This window comes from Melospiza georgiana, chromosome 12 (genome assembly GCF_028018845.1).
Source record: "Melospiza georgiana isolate bMelGeo1 chromosome 12, bMelGeo1.pri, whole genome shotgun sequence".
NCBI lineage: Eukaryota > Metazoa > Chordata > Aves > Passeriformes > Passerellidae > Melospiza > Melospiza georgiana.
In genome coordinates this window covers 15,737,689-15,756,457 of record NC_080441.1, presented here as the reverse complement: position 1 = coordinate 15,756,457, position 18,769 = coordinate 15,737,689, and the positions used below count along the sequence as shown (strand labels likewise).

General features: G+C 56.2%; 1 protein-coding gene across 2 annotated transcripts; it reads right to left on the bottom strand.

Moving 5' to 3' along the window:
* Positions 1-2,796: 2,796 nt before the first annotated feature.
* PLP1 (proteolipid protein 1) lies at positions 2,797-9,714 on the bottom strand. 2 transcript variants are annotated; one of them, XM_058032408.1, is made up of 7 exons: positions 9,613-9,714; positions 7,185-7,371; positions 6,502-6,763; positions 5,571-5,739; positions 5,304-5,377; positions 5,128-5,193; positions 2,797-4,772 (listed from the first exon to the last, which is right to left on the bottom strand). In XM_058032408.1, exons 1-7 carry the CDS (start codon positions 9,614-9,616, stop codon positions 4,701-4,703), a joined length of 834 nt encoding a protein of 277 aa, XP_057888391.1. In that variant the 5' UTR covers positions 9,617-9,714; the 3' UTR covers positions 2,797-4,700. The 2 variants fall into 2 exon arrangements, with proteins under 2 accessions (XP_057888391.1, XP_057888392.1); XM_058032409.1 differs by having other exon boundaries at positions 6,607-6,763.
* Between the last annotated feature and the right edge of the window lie 9,055 nt (positions 9,715-18,769).

Here is an 18,769-nt window from a genome sequence, read left to right as displayed (position 1 = left end):
TCTGAACCCTACTCCAAGCTCCAGTTCCAAACAGGAGCTTGAGGACAGCTCTGACACTGTGGCAGTGGTGTGTTCTCCTCTGGACTGAGGAGCACTGCCCAGGTGGGAGGTGATGGCGGCTCCATCAGTGGTTATCTGGAGGACACAGGTGAGTCAGAGTCCCTTTACAGGGAGATTGGGCTAATCTGTGACATGGTGGATTGCTGCTGAGGTGATTGCTCATGCAAAAGCAATCAGAGATGGACAGAGATAGCCCTTGGCCCCAGTGCTTGCATGGCTGCTGCAGGAGCTCCTTCCTCGTGACTGCCTGGGGTCCTTTGGGGGCTGCTGCTCATGGCCACGTGCAGGTACAGGACTCCTGGAACAGGTTGCTTGGAGAAGCTGTGGCTGCCCCATCCCTGGAAGTGTTGAAGTCCGGGGAGAACAGAGCTCTGAACAACCTGCTCTAGTGGAAGTTGTCCCTGCCGGTGGCAAGGGCTGGATGATTGTTAAAGTTCTTTGAACCCAGGCCATTCTGTGATTGTGTGACTTTCCACTTTTCATCTTTAGACAGAAGCTCCTGGCAGAGCTGGACTATGCAGAGATGGAGAGAAAGCAGCTTGATCAGGTGCAGGTGAGGACTTTAGCCAGGGCAGGTGGGTGTCAATACCATGCCACAGCCCTGGCACGCAGAGCTGCCTGCCAGGCTTATCCAAAACACAGCTGAAACCCGCACATCATCCTACCCAGCTTTTCCAGGGCTGAGTCCGTATCCTGGGAGAAGCGAGCCTTTGGTGGTGTTTATGGTGTGTCCTGGGGGGCTCGGGGGAGGGTCTCCAGGAAGCACCATCAGCCGGGGCCGGGGCAGCGCAGGGACAGACCGGGGCTGCGGGGGGAACCGGGGCTGGTCGCCGCTCGCCTCGCTGCCCGAGGAGCCGCTGCTGCGCCCGACGGCCGCGGGGAGGAGCCGCAGGACCGGGGATGCTGAGGATGCCATCAGCCCGGCGGCCCCTGGCCCTTGGGGGCTGCCCGAGCGCAGGGCTGGGGGCCCATGGCATCACCAACACCCCCCGGGTGCCGCCATCCCCTCCCCAGGGCACACAGGGCCGTCCCCCGGGGCGGCAGGGCACAGGATGGAGGGATGGGAGTTTGCCTCGCCTTCTTGCCAGCGAGCCCATGGGACTTGCTCCAGGGTCCCTTACTCTGATGCAGCCTTTGTGGGAGCAAAGTTCTGCCGCATTTTAGCCGCAGGTGATTGCACTGGGTCCCGTGCTTGGAGCTTTCCTGATGGGCCAAGATGTGGTTCGGTTTGGTTTGGTTTGGTTTGGTTTGGTTTGGTTTGGTTTGGTTTGGTTTGGTTTTTACAGAGATATGGTTTGGTATGAGGCAGAGCTTTTCCCTGTCTTTTCTCAGCCAGTGTCTGGAGGGCGCTGGGTGCCCAGGAGAGGAGCTCTGAGGGCATGTCCCCTGTCCCCAGGCGGGGTGGCAGTGGGGCATGGCCAAGGGCACACCTGATGAGGCTCCAAGTGTCCCTTGGGGCCTTGCCCAGCTCCCTGGCCTTGCTGGCCGCTCTCACACGCTGCCACCTCGCACTTGCTGTCCCCAGCCCGCGCCCCGGTCGGGGGGGCACCAGGCTCTGCCAGGGGACAGAGATGCTGTTTTGTTCCCCAGCTCGCTGCTGCCCTGAGGCTGATTGTGCACACACAGGACCCTTTCAGCACGGGGAGAGGAGGGTGATGGCATCTGGGAACGCAGGGAACAAAGGGCCCCGTTGATGCTGGCTGCAGCCCCAGGGGTTTCTGTCAGCCAGGGCAAGGCCGAGCTGTGCCACTGAGCTGGGGCAGCACAGTGCATGAGCTAAACCTCCCCTGGCCAGGCTGCATGGGCAGCTTTGCTGCCTGCTCAGAGGGGGCTGAAGAGAGGGGAGAGTGGGATTTGGGCTAGAGTCCTATTTAGGAATAGTGAAGGTCCCACCCTGCCATTCCTGGGCAGGTGGCTGTGCCTTAAATCTGCATTTTTGGACAGATACATGGGGCTGGGAGCATCCCTCCGTGGCCCCACTCCCTGGAGGCCCCTGGGCACAGCTTCTGGGGAGATTTCCAAGAGAAACAACATTTGAATCGATGATTTTTAAGCAGCTGCTGTGGAAAGATGCACCTAAGGGTTTCTGGGGTAGAAAGGCAGCAGCCAATGCCCTCCTACACACCAGCACCATGGACACATTAACAATCCTGCAGCAAACGGCACCACAGAGCCAAAGACAGGACATGCAGGGCTCTGTGACAGCCCAGTGTGCCCCTGTGCCTGAACAAGGCCATCCTGTTCCACACAGGGCTCTCTGCAAGCAAGACAATCGCCCACCCTGCATGGCTCTGGCCATGTTCATCCCACACATGCTGCCTCAGTGCCAGCCAGCCTGGCTGGAGATGTCCTGTTAGTTTTGTTGTGGTTTTGTTGTGCTACATGAGGAGACACAGCAGAGGCTGTCAGCACGTGGGCTGAGTGTTAAAGGGCAGCAGCAGCAGCACCAAACACAAGCAAGCAGCTGCCACACGACCCCAGCTTTCCTCAGGGTGGCTGGAGGAGAAAGAAGAGGTTTTAAGGGCCCCCCCACCAGCTGGGAACAATGATTTTGAAGTCAGAGTTATGAACCTCGTGGCTGGAGTGGGCAGAGCCCTGCAGGGGCTGCTGGCCCACACATGGATCAGCAAGTACTGCTCCTCTGAGACCTTCTCTTCTGCAGCCTCCCCTTTTTTGTTTTCTTGTGGGGGCAGAAGGTGGGAAAGCCAGCACAACAAATGGACAGGCAGACGTACATCTTGTTCAGAATGTTCTTAATTTTAATGTATTTTCTTTAATTTTTATAAAATACATCCTGTAAGATAAGTCTTTAAAAACTTGCTCCTTTTTATTGCTGGTTAACAAGTTGAAATTCTAGATCAGAAATGAAGGAAACACTTTCAGCTGATTAACTCTTTTTGCGTGTGTATGTGTGTGTGTATGTGTGTGTGCGTGTGTGGGGTCTGGGGACAAGGGTGGGAAGGAGGACCTGGTTATTTTTGTTAAATGGATATGAAAAAAAACCCCAGCAACCCCCCAAGAGAGATAGCACTGATGTGAATTTCCAGATCTTGACTGGTTTCTCCCCACCCTGGCACCCCTGCTGGATCTACCCCCTCCCCATCCCGTGTGCGTTGGTAGCCTGGCCAACCTATTTCAGCATTCCTGGCAGCAAGGATCCTTCAAATGCACTGCTCAGCAGATCTGCCTCCTTATCCTTGCCCCTGCTGAAACCAGCACTTAAAAATATATATAACAACAATACAGACATGGAAAAAATAAAATAAATCCATGCAAGATGGAGCTTCAGTCTGCCACTGAAATTAGTTTCTCCAATAAATAAACACAAAGATTAGCACTAAAGAGAGAGGCAGGGAGAGCAAAACAAATCACCAGTTGTCAGGGAGGACGGGAAACATCACTTCTGCAGGTCTGGCTGGATCCATGCTACCCAGCCAGAGGAGAACAGCCATGGAGGAGAGGTCTCCACCCAACCCCTTGCCCCCCTACCCCTCTCCACGGGAAAAGACTGGCACCAGTAAGGATCTGGATTGCAGAGACGGGCTGTGTTTGCACCCTGTGACCCCCACACCGCCACCTTTCCTTCCCTCCTCAATTCCTTCATGGGTTTCACCTGGAAGCGAGATGCTGCCTGTCCCTCCCACCCTGGCAGGCACAAGGCAGCTGTCCTGACTTGCAGGAAAATAAGTGAGGGGACGAGGGGGACAGAAGGAGGGGTGGTTACACTTGACAAAGGGGAGAAGCAAGCCGAGCTCTGTGGCCCAGTGGAGGTTAGAGAAGCAGACATCACCCCAGAGAAGAGCACCATTGTGAAGGGCACGGGCAGGGCAGGCAAGGCACGCGGTCCCGAGGGTTATCCCCTGCCCACGGAGGGATGGCTCTGGCTTTACGCTCCCAGGGCTTGTGCAGAGGTGTCCCCTCCTCAGTCAAACCTATTTGCTGCCTCTCTGCTGCCTGGAGGGTAAAGCCAAGAGTCCCCCTTGCCTACAGAGACACCAAACTCCTTTAGGCTTTAATAGGAGCAGCTGGGTTAGGGCTTTATCGGCATTGGGATCAGCACTCTCTTCTCCACACTGGGAAGATCCTTGCCCTGAACTCCCTTTGCCGTGGCTGCAGCAGGCGATTTAAGTTAAATTCATCTTTCTCTGCTAAGGGAAAAAATCCTTCTCTTATTCTCCATCCATGGGTGGTGACAGCAGACAGCTCCAGGAGAGTCTTTAGCAATGGTACCATGACTGGGCCAACTTCCTTTTCTCTCTAGGTAGCCTCTTGCTACTCACGGAGCAACCTACATGGATTTCTTCCTCCCAGGAGCTCGAAGGCCTTTGCTCATCCCTAGGCAACACTGGGACATTGGAGAAAGTCCCTCCTCTTCTCTGGCTGGTTTTGATGGGCTTGGCTCTGGAGCGAGCCGGTTACGGATGAGCAACGAGAGAAAAGTGCATGAAGAGGCGTCCATCGGTGGGAAGCTCTCCTTCCTGGTCACGCTCAGCACAATGGATGCGAGGGAGGAAGAGGAGGGGAGTCATCAGCGAAGGCAGAGTTAACGCAGGAGACCTGGTGTCAGGTGGCTGCAGTGTTAAAGCCTCGGGGTTAGACAAAAGGAGGGCGTTTGGTCTGGCTGGGCTCCGCCTCGCGGGCTAGAACTTGGTGCCTCGGCCCATCAGCCTGAGGACTGCGAAGTTGTAGGTGGCTGCGATGATGAAGGTGACCTGCGGGTGGGAGGAGAGTGAGCGAGGGGGCAGCCCCAGCCCCACAGCCCCGCAGAGCAGTGCCCTGCAGAGCCCTGCAGCCCCACAGCACCATCGGGACACTGCAGTGTGCCCGGGGAAAGGCAGGGCACTCCGTGCACTGGGACCTGTCCCTGGCAGTCTGCTAAAGCCTCTCCAGATCCCCTCCTGCAGCCACCTCTGCCTCATGGCCTGGACTCACCGTCTGCACTTACGTGCCAGAAAACGACACGAGCACAGGCTCTGTCCCATCCGTGCCCACCACCTTCGCTGTCCTTTTCCCCCACATCCTTGCCAGGCGGAGAAGCACGGCTGGGCAGGGGGAGCACTGACTCACCAGTGAGACCAGCGTGGCAGCTGCCCCCACGAAGGCTGCGATGAAGAGGTGGAAAGTCATCTGGAACTGCAAGGGAACAGGAGGGTGAGCTCACAGGGTCCCGTGTGCCACCTGGGGAGGCAGAGCCAAGGTGTCCCTGCAAGGGGAGCACACACGAGGTGGCAGGAGTTACTCACCTCGCTGGTCTTGCAGATGGAGAGCAGGTTGGAGCCACACACCTTGCCAGGGAAAGCATTCCAGGGCAGGACACCTGTGGAGATGAGGGAGTCAGGTGAGCAGGGCATGGCTGACAGCTGACTTCCTTGCCCAGCTTCCTGCAGCCTCCTGTCACACACCCCCAGCATTTCGGGGCTCTTCAGCACCTGCTCTGCTTTACCCCACCCACCATGCCTGGGCCCTGCCCTCCATCCCCTCTCCTCCTGGCTGGTGAAGCCAGCACTCACCGTACATCCTGGCATCTGCACACAGGGTGCCAATGCTGGCCGAGGTCTTGGTGGGGTTGCCAATGGACTGGCAGGTGGTCCAGGTGTTAAAATAGATGTAGACAGGCACGGCAGAGCAGGCGAACACCAGGAGCCAGATGATGGTCAGGACGTAGGTAATGCCCACAAACTGCAGGGGGCAGGACAAAGCCGGGCACAGCCGAGGTTAGCGATGGCCCAGGCCACGGACAGGGGAGCGCGAGGGTCCCCAGGCAGGGCAGGGCGTGGGGCAGGTGGGGACTGAGATGCTCAGAGCCAGCGTGGGCCCAGGCAGGCAGCACAGGACAGCAGCCCCGGCTGGGGCTCCTGCAGCTCACAGGAGCAGGGCCAGTCCCAGATCCACGCCCGACTGGGTGTGCATGGGGGGACTGGCAGCAGCAGGATGGCTGCCACGTTTAGGGGAGGGGGTAACCGTGGCCACGGCCAAGCAGGGTTTGATCTCTGAGGGAGGGCAGCTGCAAAAGCTGCCTTGGCGTGTCGGCGTGGCTCTCCTGCCCTCCCTCCATGGTGCCACCCCAACCAGCCCCCGAGGGAACCACAGCCGTGCCCCTCTGCTCCCCTTTGCCAGCACTCTGTCACGGTTCCCAAGCACAGCGGAGTGGAGGACCCCAGGGATACCAGGTGCCACAGAGCTTTGAGCTGCCAGCACTGCAGCGATGCTCAGATTCTCCCAGCCTATGTTTAAACATGAAGCACTTTTATTAAACATAACCATTTGTGCTGTTTTTTGTCCCCAGGAAACACGGCAGGCCTGGGTGAGGACAGCAGGGCTGTGCTTCCCTTTGGGATATCCCAAAACCCGGAGGGGCTCGTCCTCCTGCCCTTTGGCCGCGCGGAGCGTGGTGAACCCGCTGGGGCGCGCGAAGGGGTGCCAAACCCCGGTTAAGATCACCTTGTCAGGATGTCCTAGCCACTTTCCCAAACAATGACACACCCGCTGCCACGAGTGAGCTCGCTGGGGGCCTCGCGCTCCCCTCCCTTTCGGGCCCCCAGTTACCGTAGCGCTGAGGCCCTTGCCGCAGATGGTGGTCCTGTAGTCCCCAAAGATTTGCCGGACGGCGCCGGTGGTGTAGAAGCCTTCGGCCAGCAGCAGGGCTCCGTAGAGGAAGAAGAAGGCAGCTGTGCCGTAGATGAAGTACTGAAAGCCGTGGATGCTGCGGGGGAGAGGAGCGGGCAGGGGGGCTCAGGTGCCAGGGCGGTGCCAGAGCTCAGCCCTGGCTGCTGCTGCTTCCCCTCCCCACGCTGCCCCACGGGGACCAAAACAGGGTGAAGCCACAGGAAGAGCAAGCTGGGGCAAAGCTGTGGGGAGCAATCCCCCATATCCACCAATCCTCCCCCCACATCCTCCATACCTACCCCATGCAGAGGTCCAGCTCTACCCAGGACACCTAGCAAGGGTCAGATGAAAACTGGTGTGAAATAAAACAAGTGGCCCCTTGGACCCTGCCAAAGGCAGCTTGGGGTCTCCCTGATGTCTGGGTGAGAGCCTGGCCCTGGCCAGCCCAGCCAGACACCTCAGCCTGGCACAGAGCAGGACAAAGCTGTGAGGTGGGTGCTCTGCAGCAGGGTACTTACACATCGAGGAGGAACTCATAGTCCTGGTAGTTTTTGGAGAAGTAGGTCTCGATGAGCTGCTCGGTGCCTGTGAGGGCCTCGTGCCCACAGCCACAAAACAGGGCTACCCCAAAGAAGCACAGGCCAGTGGCAACCAGGGAAGCAAAGGGTGCCCCAATGAGACATCTGGCACAGCACTCAAGTAAACCTGTGGAGAAAAGAGGAGAGGTGGGACGGAACTGCTGGGACAAGGATTGCTTGGAGCCTGCAGCTCAGGAGTGCAGTGGGAGAAAGGTGCCTGCCAGGAGGAGGAAAACAGGTGGAAGGAAAACCTCAGAAATGACCACTGCAGTGCTGTAGAGCCAAACCCAGCAGCTGCCCTGAGAGCTCTCCCAGCAGCTCAGAGCCCACCCAAGGGTGCCCAGGGATGGTGGCAGCGTGGGGCACAGGGGCTGTGAGGAGCCAGCCATGCTGACCCGTGACAAACAGATGGAAATAGAGCGTGATGTAGCGTAATGCCAGTGGGACCTGGCAAACAAGCTGCTAATGGGCTCCCCACTGCCACCACAGCAGCACCACAGCTGCCTGCAGTTCTAATTTGCCATTAAATGTAGAGGGGAACCAGCACCTGCACAGAATCCAACCCCAGGGCAGATCCAGCAAGGTGGCCCTGCTCGGGGCAGCACAGCAGGAGCCAGCACACACCCTGAGCACTCTGGACATCCAGGTGGCACCGTGGGCACTGGTCCCTTGCCTGGCACCCTGCAGGCAGCTCGGGCTGCAGCCGCCCCTTTATGCAGGCAGGCGTGCTTGTAGGAAAGAGCCGTGCCAGTTCCACAAATGACAACACTTGTGTAATAGGTTTAGTCCTCCAGGAGCTGCAGGGAAAGCAAGGACACACAGCAGTGTGCTGTTGGAGTGCCTAAATGCTGGATGTTTTCAGCAGTGAGGCCATGGGCACCTGCTCCTCCTGCACGTCGGGGCTCTAACCTGCAGGAGTGTTGGCTCAGTTCCCCTGAGGGCTGCCTTTGGAGGTGCCCAGCCAGTTTCTAACATGGGCTCAGTTCCCCTGAGGGCTGCCTTTGGAGGTGCCCAGCCAGTTTCTAACATGGGCTCAGTTTCCTTTGGGCTGGGTTTGGAGGTGCCCAGCCAGCTGCTGTCCTGTCTGCTTTGGGGACAGACAGCCAGGTGGGTTTGCACCCACCAGCATCTGGCTCCAGCTAAGCTGGATCAAGCTGCTGCCCTGGCTGTGTGACACCTGGGGAAAGCTGCTCCCCTTCCCCAGGACATGGGCTCCAGCATCCCACTGCCCAGGGCACAGTGGCTCCCATCTGGGCACAGAATTCCTGCCTTGAATGCCAAAAAGGCACCCACACCAAGCCCACGCTGCCTCCACAAACCCCACAGTGCCTATCTCCTCCCCAGGAGGACAAGAAAGCCGTGGGGCCCTGGCCAGCCCTGCCCTCCCCGCTGGGAGCAAGGTTGCGCAGTGGCACCAAGGACAATGGGGGATTGTCCTGGCACTGCCACCCCAGTGGCTGCCCCACGCCAAGAGCAAACAGGGAACAAAGGCAGCGCTATAGGGGAGTGCTGGGACCCCTCCCTCTTGTTTGCCTTGGACACAGCACATCCAGGGGGGGCCTCCTTCATCCTGGGAGCGCTGCTCCCAACCTCGCTGGGACCCAAAGGTCTGGCCCCTCGCTGGGGCAAACTTGCCTTTCCTGGTTTGATCTTTGGCACCTGGGAGATGGCACAGAGGTGCCAGCTCTGGGGCAGTGAGCAGCTCCATTCCCAGGGGACTGAGAGCCCTGGGATGCTACAGGGCCCTGCCACAGCCGCTCTGCAGGGGGAAAGTCTGGGGAGGGAAAGGAGGGGAGAAAGAGCCCTTGTGCCACACAATCCTGAGCCTTGTGCCACACAATCCTGAGCCTTGTGCCCAGGCTCCGCTGCTGCCAGCGCCAAACAACGTGCTGCAGACAGGAGGAGCAGGGGGCCAGCAGAACAAGGCACCCCTGGGAACAGAGCAGCCCTAAAACCTCAGGGGTACCCCGGTGAGTGTTAGCTCTGCTCTATCAGTGGGGAAACTGAGGCACCAGGTGTGGCTCTGTTTTCCCAACTGGCACGAGCTGTGATGGGCTCAGTGCCCTGCCTGGACCTCACAGCTCCTGCCAGCTCCAGGATGGAGCTCTCATGGGGTGAGGGCTGGGGTGGGACAGGCTGTGGGGATGGCATCTGCCCCCTCAGACAGCACAGGAGCACATGGGGACAGAAAACTGCCTTGGGAAAGAAAACATCATCCCTGCCGTGCCAAGGCATCCTGCCACGGCTGGCACGGGCACACCGGGGTCACCAGGACCTCCCTGGTGCCAGAGGAGACTTTCAGTGGGCTCTGCTGTGGGATGAGGTCCCCAGAGACACCCAGGGGTTGCCCAGGTCCCCTCGCACTCACCCATGGTGCTGGTCCTGCTCAGCTCCCCGAGCGCCGCTCTGCCTCTGCTGCTTGGCTGCTGCCCGGCGGTCCCACGCCCTGGGTGCCCCCTCTGGGTGCCTGTCCCGCTCTCCAGCAAAGAAAAGGGCTCTGTGAGTGACAGCCACCCCCCTTAAAGGCACGGGCCCGCCCTGCCCGCCCCCCAGCACCCCTTGGCTGCCAGCTCCCGGGTGATGCCAAGGGCCCTGCACAGTGCTCTGAGGGGAAAAGGCTTTGCAAAAGGGACACAGCGTTCTGGGGCAGGGGGCAGGGTGCTCCCCCCTCATTGGTGGCTCTGGGGACATCCCCCAGCCCCACCAGGCTGTGTTGGTGCAAGCTGCCCACTGGCAATGTGGGAGTGTGGCCCTGTGGGACAGCAATGGTGTGTCCCTGTCACCTCCCTGATCCCAGCATCTGGCAGCAGGGAAGAGGGGTTCCCACCCCAGGAACCTGCTTTCAGCTTTGGGGGCTCCAAACTGGAAGTTTTCCCCCTTTTGATGGGAACCTTGCAGCTACTTTGCCCAGCCCCATGACCCCCATGGGGCAGTGGCATCGTGGTGGGGACACCCGTGGCTCCCCATGGCCCCAGGGCTGTGGCAGGGCCAGCCTGGTCCCTTGGGTGCCCCAATCCCGTGGGTGCCACGGTTCCCATGTCCCCTGCAGCTGTGCAGGCAGCAGAGGGCCCCGGGAGCCTGCAGAGGGCAACCGGGCCCTTCCCGGCAGGCACAAAGGGGGACAAAGCCCTGCTGTGTCCCTCAATGCCCCTCTGTGTGCCAGGCAGTGCCCAGGGCCTGCCTGTCCCCAGCCTCGGGGACACTGCTGGGCTGTGGCACGCTGGGACCAGGCCGGGCCACCCTCTGGGGACCCTGCCCCTTCCCACCAAGCCAGAAAGGCACCCCTGGCTTGCCCACAGTGGGGCTGGGGGGGAAACATCACTTGGGCATCTGTGCATAGAATTTCTGTGCCAGGGTGTTGTGATGTACCCCACAGCAGTGGGGCACAACTCCTGGCCCCACAGACCCCTCCCTGCCTCAGTTTCCCACTGCAGAGGGGCTGCCTGGTGTCCTCAGCCCGATGTGGAATGGGAGGGACAACAGAGCAGGGGGAGTCTCTGTCACCACTGTGTCACCCCTCTCAGCTCCCAGTGTGGCATCCAGGGACCTGGCAGCGATGTCACCTGGCCATGATGGCCTTGAAATGGCCATGGGAAGGTGACAGACTTTGGAAATAGCCAGAACCCCTCCGGCCACTGGAAACCAGCAGAGCCCTGCCTGCATCCCAAAGGGAGCCCAAAGGGACCCCCTGCCACCAGGAGGGAAAAGTGTTACATAAAAATCCCCCATAAATAAAAGATGTAAAATGCAGCATGACAGGAAAATAATAAAATATGACATGGGGCAAAAACATATGAGACCCTCTTTTTGTTTCCACAGAAATTCCAGGCTTGCTGACTCCCATTTCTGAACACTTTGGAGGGAAGTGGGAATTTTATCTCACTGGGCACAAGGTGAGCAGCTAAGAGGGACTGTGATTCCTGCAGAAAGTGCTGTAAAATTCTTGGTTATTGGGCACTTTTAGTCAGCAGGTGGATGACAAAATGTGATGGAAACCCCTTGGCCCTGTGACGAGTGGCAGTGGGGATCACCCACCAGCTCCTGGCAGTGCTCCATGGATGCTCCAGAGCAGGACTGCAGGACAGGGAAAATGGAAAATCTCCCCTTTGGATTTCTAAGGCTTGAGGGAGAAGAAAATGTGCAGGGAAGTGTTTGGAGTTGCCTTTGCCATGGCAGCATGAAGGGTGCCCTGCCCCAGGCAGCTGGGTGGGCAGAGCCTGGGGGCACCTGAGCCACGGGGGTGATGGAAAACCCTTTCTGCATCCCTCTCCTTTTGTGAAAAATGCCTGTTTTATGGTTTTCTTTTTGCAAATATTCACATTAATATTATATGTCTTGTGTTAGAAAGTTATGCTGTACTAATTCTCTTAAGTACTGTGTTAAATATAGTTTTAGGCTATAAAAATGTTAAAACAGAAACTATGCTGTGTAGGATACTTTTTTTAAAGAAAGAGCTTGCACCAAGATAGCAGCCACAGGACACCTGAATCTTTCAGAGAAAGAGAATTTATTGCTCCATTATCAGAAGAAATGAACTTCTTCCCGCCTCGAAGGCGCTGTCAGGATTCAGAGGAAGAAGTTGACACTGACCAGACAGAATCCTTTGTTTGAATGGAATTTATGCATCATGTATGAGGTGTATGAATATGCAACAGGCTGTTGTTTTTAAGGGTTAATCCTCTGTTAACGTGGGTCCTTTTTCGGGCTTATTTTGCCCAGAAAGAGGTACCCAAACTGCCCATAACTCTTTGTTTCTATTATCTCATATTGTCCTAATTCAATTTGTCCAAAGTATTATTACTCTAATTGTATTACTTTTTTCTATAACCATTTTATTGCTATTAAACTTTTAAAATTTCAAAAACCAAGTGATTGGCGTTTTTCACACTTTGCACTCCAGCTGGGGAGTTTGGGAGAGCCTCTGCTGCAAACCCAGCCGTGCAATTCTGCGTGCCCAGAGCAATCCTGCAGCTCAGCCCCTGCTGGGCGAGCCCCCAGGGAGCTGCAGGGAGCCTGCCAGCCCACATCAAAGCTCTCCTGTCGGCTCATCCCTGCCAGAGAAGCCACTGCTGCTTCCCAGGTGGGGAACACGCCAGGCTGGTAAAAATAAACATGCTTATAAATCAATATGGATCACCTTGCAGTTTGTTCTGACCCTTGGGCAGTGAGCAGTTGCATCCAAACCTCAGGGAAATTAAGGGAATAGCCAGGAGCCCTCACTAACAGAGCCTGGCAGTGCCACACTGCCCCTGGTGAGGTGTGTGGGGGCTGGCAGGGCAGGGCAGGGCTTGGAGGGGGTTTTCCTTCCCCAGCACCCCCAATTTGCACAGAGGTGCTGCAAAGGCTGCACCAAAGTGAAGGGTTTGGATGGGCACACACACATCCCTAAATACACTCTCAGTGTGGAAAGGACTCCCTGGAATTTTTGTGGGTTTTTCTCTTCACAGCTGCAGCCCAGGCTCAGGCTTCCCCTGGGCCCTGGGGCTGGGGGGACAAGGAGGGGACATCAGTGGCAAAGGCACAGACACACAGGCACTGCTGATTCCTCCACTCCACTGCTTTAGGGCAAAGCAGGGGCATGGAAAAGCAAGCAGGAGCATGTGGGGCAGGGGAGCAGAGCATGCTGCTGTCCCTGTCCGTGTGCAGCCACCATCACCAGAGATGCCACTGTAGTGATTGATTGTCACTGTGGTGATTGTCACTGTCACTGTGGTGATTGTCACTGCCACTGTCACTGTCCCATCGCTCTGGTGGCACGGCACAGCCTCCTGCCTGTCCCACCCCCTCCCAGCACACGCTGGGCAGGCAGGCAGCCCTCCCTGGGGTGGGCTCAGCTGGGAGAAGGGCTTTCCTGCAGTTCCAGGGAGGATTTGTATTCCCTGCTGATTGATTTCCTTGCTTACAGCCCCACAGGGGCCGCACTCCTCATTTTCTGCACTCCTCATTTTCTGCGCTCCCCTGGGCATGGGGCCGGGCTTTCAAAGATGCTCAGCGGCCAAAATCAGGATGTGCTGACCCTGCAGCCCCTGCAGTGTGCTCCCCAAAGTGCAGGCACAGCCCTGGGTACCCCCAAGAGGCAGCAGCAGCAGCAGCACGTGCAGTGCCTTTATCCATTATACATCTGTCAGCAGGAGAAACCCCAGCCCATCGTGTCACAGCTCAGAGCCTTGCTGCTATTTTTAGCCACTCTCTTCCCTGGTCAGGATGAATTTCTTGTCATCTGCTGCTGATTTTAGCTCTGCTTTTCTTGCACCTCCCTGCCCCGCCTCACCCACTGTGATGGTGTTTGAGGGTCCCCAGGACAAGGGAAGAGATGAGGATCTGACTCCATATTTCAGAAGGTTGATTTATTATTTTATGATATATATTATATTAAAAGAAAATGATATGTTAAAACTATACTAAAGAATAAAATAAAGGATTTCATCAGAAGTCTTGAAAGGAATAGAAAAGAATGGAATGATAATAAAATCTTGTGACTGACCAGAGAGTCCAAGCCAGCTGATTGTGATTGGCCATTAATTAGAAACAACCAACAGGGGCCAATGACAGATGCACCTGTTGCATTCCACAGCAGCAGATAATCATTGTTTACATTTTGTTCCTGAGGCCTCTCAGCTTCTCAGGAGGAAAAATCCTAAGGAAAGGATTTTCCATAGAAGATGTCTGTGACAAGCTTATAGGACCTGGCTCAAGCAGATCATTATCTCAAGGTGTCCCCGACAGAACCAGGAGGTGACAGTGCCTGTGGGCAGGCTGTGCTGGCTGCAGCAGTGTGTGTCTGTCTATCTGTCTGTCTGTCCATCCCTCCCAGGATGCCAGGGGCTCCCCCAGAGCCAGCCCCGCTCCCTCTGCCCGCCCTGGCTGTCCTCACCGTCCTGTCGGTGTTCCCGGCTTGCTGTCAAATGTGCTAATAAAAATTACATTAAAAAAGGAAGGAGATGCTAGAGGCTGTCAGAGGACGGGGGAGGAGCACTGAAGGACAGACAGACAGCCCAGTGCTGCAGGATGACAGGGGAAGGGAAAGGGCTGCTGAGGAAAGGGGAAAGGGGAAGGGAAGGGAAGGGAAGGGAAGGGAAGGGAAGGGAAGGGAAGGGAAGGGAAGGGAAGGGAAGGGAAGGGAAGGGAAGGGAAGGGAAGGGAAGGGAAGGGAAGGGAAGGGAAGGGAAGGGAAGGGAAGGGAAGGGAAGGGAAGGGAAGGGAAGGGAAGGGAAGGGGCCAAAACCCTTGTGAGGCTCAGCAAGGGCTGGGCACAGGGTGGGATCCTGCGCTCTGAGCACCCCAGGGATGCTCTGGGGCTCTCCCAGAGCAGGCAGGGTTGAGGCAGTGCAACAAAGCCCTGCTGGATAACTCGGGTCAGAGCCCTCCCAGCTGGCACCAGCCCTCACCCCTGCCTGTCCTGGCTTTCCTGGGAGCACAGGGGCACCAGGAGGTGCTGGCCAGCAGGGATGGCACCCAAATGAGCTCACCTCCCACGCAGTCACCCTCCAGAGAAGCTGAGCAGATGTCTGCCCTTCTGTTTGGTGTCTCTGGCTGATGTTCCCTCTGCAGGAGCCTGACTTTTCAAACCTACCCAGTTTTTGAGTTTGGATGAGCTTGTCCAGCCTGTGCTCCGTGTCTGGCTCGCTGCTGGGGGCAGCAGGGACCAGGGCAGGGTGGCTGCCACCCCAGAGGTGACACTGCAGGAGCCTCCCTGCTGTCCCACACCTTCACAGGCTGTGTCACCCAGGTGAGTGTGAGCGTGTTCGCACTCCCATCCAGTGAGCAGGGGTCTGAGTATGAGGGAAGAGACGAGGATCTGACTCCATGTTTCAGAAGGCTGATTTATTATTTTATTATATATGTTACATTAAAACTATACTAAAAGAATAGAAGAAAGGATTTCATCAGAAGGCTAGCTAAGAATAGAAAAAGAAAGAATGATAACAAAGGCTTGTGGCTTGGACAGAGTCTGAGCCAGCTGACTGTGATTGGCCATTAATTAGAAATAACCAACATGGGCCAATGACAGATGCACCTGTTGCATTCCACAGCAGCAGATAACCATTGTTTACATTCTGTTCCTGAGGCCTCTCAGCTTCTCAGGAGGAAGAATCCTAAGGAAAGGATTTTCCATAGAAGATGTCTGTGACAGGTGAGTGCAGTTTCAGGCTGTGTTTGTGCCTGGGGGATCAGCTGCAGAGCCCAGGGCACACCCAGCAGTGCCAGCAGTGCCAGCAGTGCCAGGTGCAGTGCCCTCACCAGGGCCCAGGCACTGAAGCCTTCCTGACTGCTCACTGCTCCTTTTATCCACCAGGCAGCTCTGTTATTTACTGCAGAAACTGGGGATAATACAGCACTACAAACAACTCTCTTAGTCAGGTTTCTAATTTCAAAAGAAACTCCCACAAAGCCTCTCACTCGGTGCAGTGAGTCCCTGAGATTAATTACAGGTTGGTGGAGAAGGTGATTTCTTTTCCCCTGGCTCCTTTTCCAGCAGATTTGCCTTTCACATCCACTGCCTTTCTCCTTGATTTTCTCCCTACTGGAAGGTAAACAGATGCCTCACTCTGATCTTTTCCAGGCTGTTCATTACTCTCTCACTCTGCCTTTCATGGGGTCACATTCTTGAACTGTTCTCATTTACTTTTCAGAAAATCCTGGAAGGGAAAGACAAATGTCATCCTGCCTCCCTGGCAGGAGGGGGTGGGAGATGAGAACAGCAAACAGAGCTCAGGATTGCTCTGTCCCTGTGGAGCTGCACTGGGCTCTGTAGAGGGAGGAGCAGCAATGCCAGCACCAGTCTCAGCTCTGGGCTGTCCCCATTTATTTCTTGCTGCCCATTTGAAAAGGCTCAGGTGAATTCATGTGCTCCCAAATGTCAGGACCCAGAACATCCCTCTGGCTGTCCAGGATGGCCAGGACCCCATCTCCACCACAGAGGCCAAGCTGGACATGGAGGGGAGTGGTAGGGGCACAGGACAGGGGGAAGAGGGCACAGGGCCTGCTTATTATTTCTTATTCTTTCTTATTCTTCCTTATTCTTCCTTATTCTTCCTTATTCTTCCTTATTCTTTCTTATTCTTTCTTATTCTTCCTTATTCTTTCTTATTCTTTCTTATTCTCTTATTCTTTCTTTATTCTTTCTTATTCTTTCCTATTCTCTTATTCTTTCTTATTATTTCTTCTTCCTTATCCTTTCTTATTCTTCCTTATCCTTTCTTATTCTTCCTTATTATTTCTTATTCTCTTATTCTTTCTTATTCTTTCTTATTCTTCCTTATCCTTTCTTATTCTTTCTTATTCTTTCCTATTCTTCCTTATTCTTCCTTATTCTTTCTCCCCTGCACCTGCTGTGCTCCCCTGCATTTCACCTGATGTGAAATGTTCCATTTTCCAGACTTGTCCCTCCTGGGGGTCTCTGGTTGAAGGCAGAACCCAAACGAGTCCCACCCAGCAAGGAGGGGCAGGCAGCCTGCAGGGCATGGCACACAGCACAGCCCCAGGGTCTGCTCCTGGTGCTCTCCTGCTTGGACACTGCAGGGGCTGAGGGCAGGGGAGCTGTGGAAGGTAGAACAGTGAACAGAGCTCATCAAAGCCCAGTGCTGCTGCTGCTGCAGGGAGAGATGTGCATCACCATGGCAACCCTGGCCAAGGATGCTCAGAGCTGGGCACCCCAATTGGGGAGGGGACAGGGGACCACGCTGGGCCTGTCCCCATTGCCCCAGTGCCACCCTCAGCCCAGCCCTGCTGAGGCTCTGGTCTGGCACAGCAGCTCCTCCTTCCCCTGCTCAGAGCTGCAGAGGCTGAGGGGCAGGCAGGGTCAGGGCTGAGGGTCCTGCAGTGTCAAATCCAGTGGATTTTCCCCAGCGACACTGGAAATGCTGGAGGCAGCCGGAGCAGGGTCAGGCCAGCACCCTGGGGAAGGGAGGTGTCCTCTGAAGGGTTGGGATCTGTGCCAGCCTTTGCTGCTGTCCCAAAGAGTCTTGCTTGACACTTATCTAAATTAAATCTCCCTGTTCGTCCTGCTGCCTTGCCAAGGTCACAGGATCAGGCAGTGCCATTGCTCCAGCCTCCCTCTGCCTGCAGCTCCCTCCTCTCCTGCTCTGCCTGCAAACACAGCCCCCAGGGTCCCCCCAGAGCAGCTGGGGTTGGGACCAGTGTCTCAGTTCACCTTGCAATCCTCTCTGGGTCACCCTGCCCTGCCTGGTGAGGCTCTGGCTCCTGCTGGCACTGCCACACAAACACTGAGCCCCACTGGGGTCCCCAGTGCCCCCTGTGCCCTCCTCCTGCACCAAGGTGCCACCTTCCTTCAGGAGCAGCCCCAAACATCCCCACAGCCTGTCACCTTCCAGGCACAGCAGCACCAGGGCCAGTGCTCCAGATTGCAAGGCAAGATGTGTTCTGTTACCATCTGTATGGCAGTTGTCTTTGTCAGGTGGGCAGTTTGCTTTATCTCTTCCACACCCACTCCTCCCTCTGAGCAGACACCTGCTGATAACAGCTATTGAATGTCACTGCATGGCTGATAAGAACTACAGCATCCCATTGGAAGATGTGAGCCCAGGGGGTGGAGCCAAGCATTCCTACCCAGATATAATCTGGAGATTCTGGAGCACCAGCACGGCTTCTCCACTGGATTGCCCAGAGGAACAGCAGCTGCCTCTCCTCCCACTGGATCTTCAGAGGAAGAATCCATCCTTCTCTACAGGATCCCTGCTCCAGCAGAACCACCCCTGACACTGCAGGAGGGCTGAGCCACAATTCCAATGGGACTGCTGCCAGCACCCTGACCCACAGGGTGTCAGGTTGGGTTCTGACTCTGTCAGTGTTGTTCTAGTACTGCATTGTTTATTTTATCCTTTTTTTTTTCTTCCCTATTAAAGAACTGTTATTTCCTGCTCCCATATTTTTGCCTGAGAGCCCCTTAATTTAAAATTTATAGCAATTGGGAGGGGTGGGGGGGTTTACATTCTCCATTTCAGGGGAGGGTCCTGCCTTCCTTAGCAGACTCCTGTCTTTCCAAACCAAGAGAGCCAGAGACAGGAGGTCTGCAGCCCATGGAGAGGCAAAGGAAAGTCTGCACCATCCACTCCATGTCTTCAGGCCAGGGTGGCATTCACTTTGTTGGATATGATGGGTGGGATGTACACAAAATAATTCCTGGAGAACCTGCCACAAAATACCAGAAATATGTTAGATGAGGATAAGCACCTGTTGATGAGGGGATGGTTTTGAAGAACAAGCACTGGGCTCTCCTTTCTTTGATGGCTTTCAGAACAGCTGAAAGGCCTCCAGCCTGCAGGGAAGGGGCTCAGGGGCTCCAGGGTGCTCTGAGGGATCTGCTTGGAAGGGCAGAGAGGAGTAGGACTGAGCTGGATCCAGCAGGACTGAGCCGCTCCCCATGGCCAGGAGGGCACTGGGGGAATGGGGCTGGCCCAGCTGGATCCTGCCATGCTGGGGTTGCATCCAAGCCTCAGAGAGGCTCCTCAGCCCTGTCCCCTCCAGCACCCACTCTGGTGTCCCAAACCCAGCAGCCTGGACAC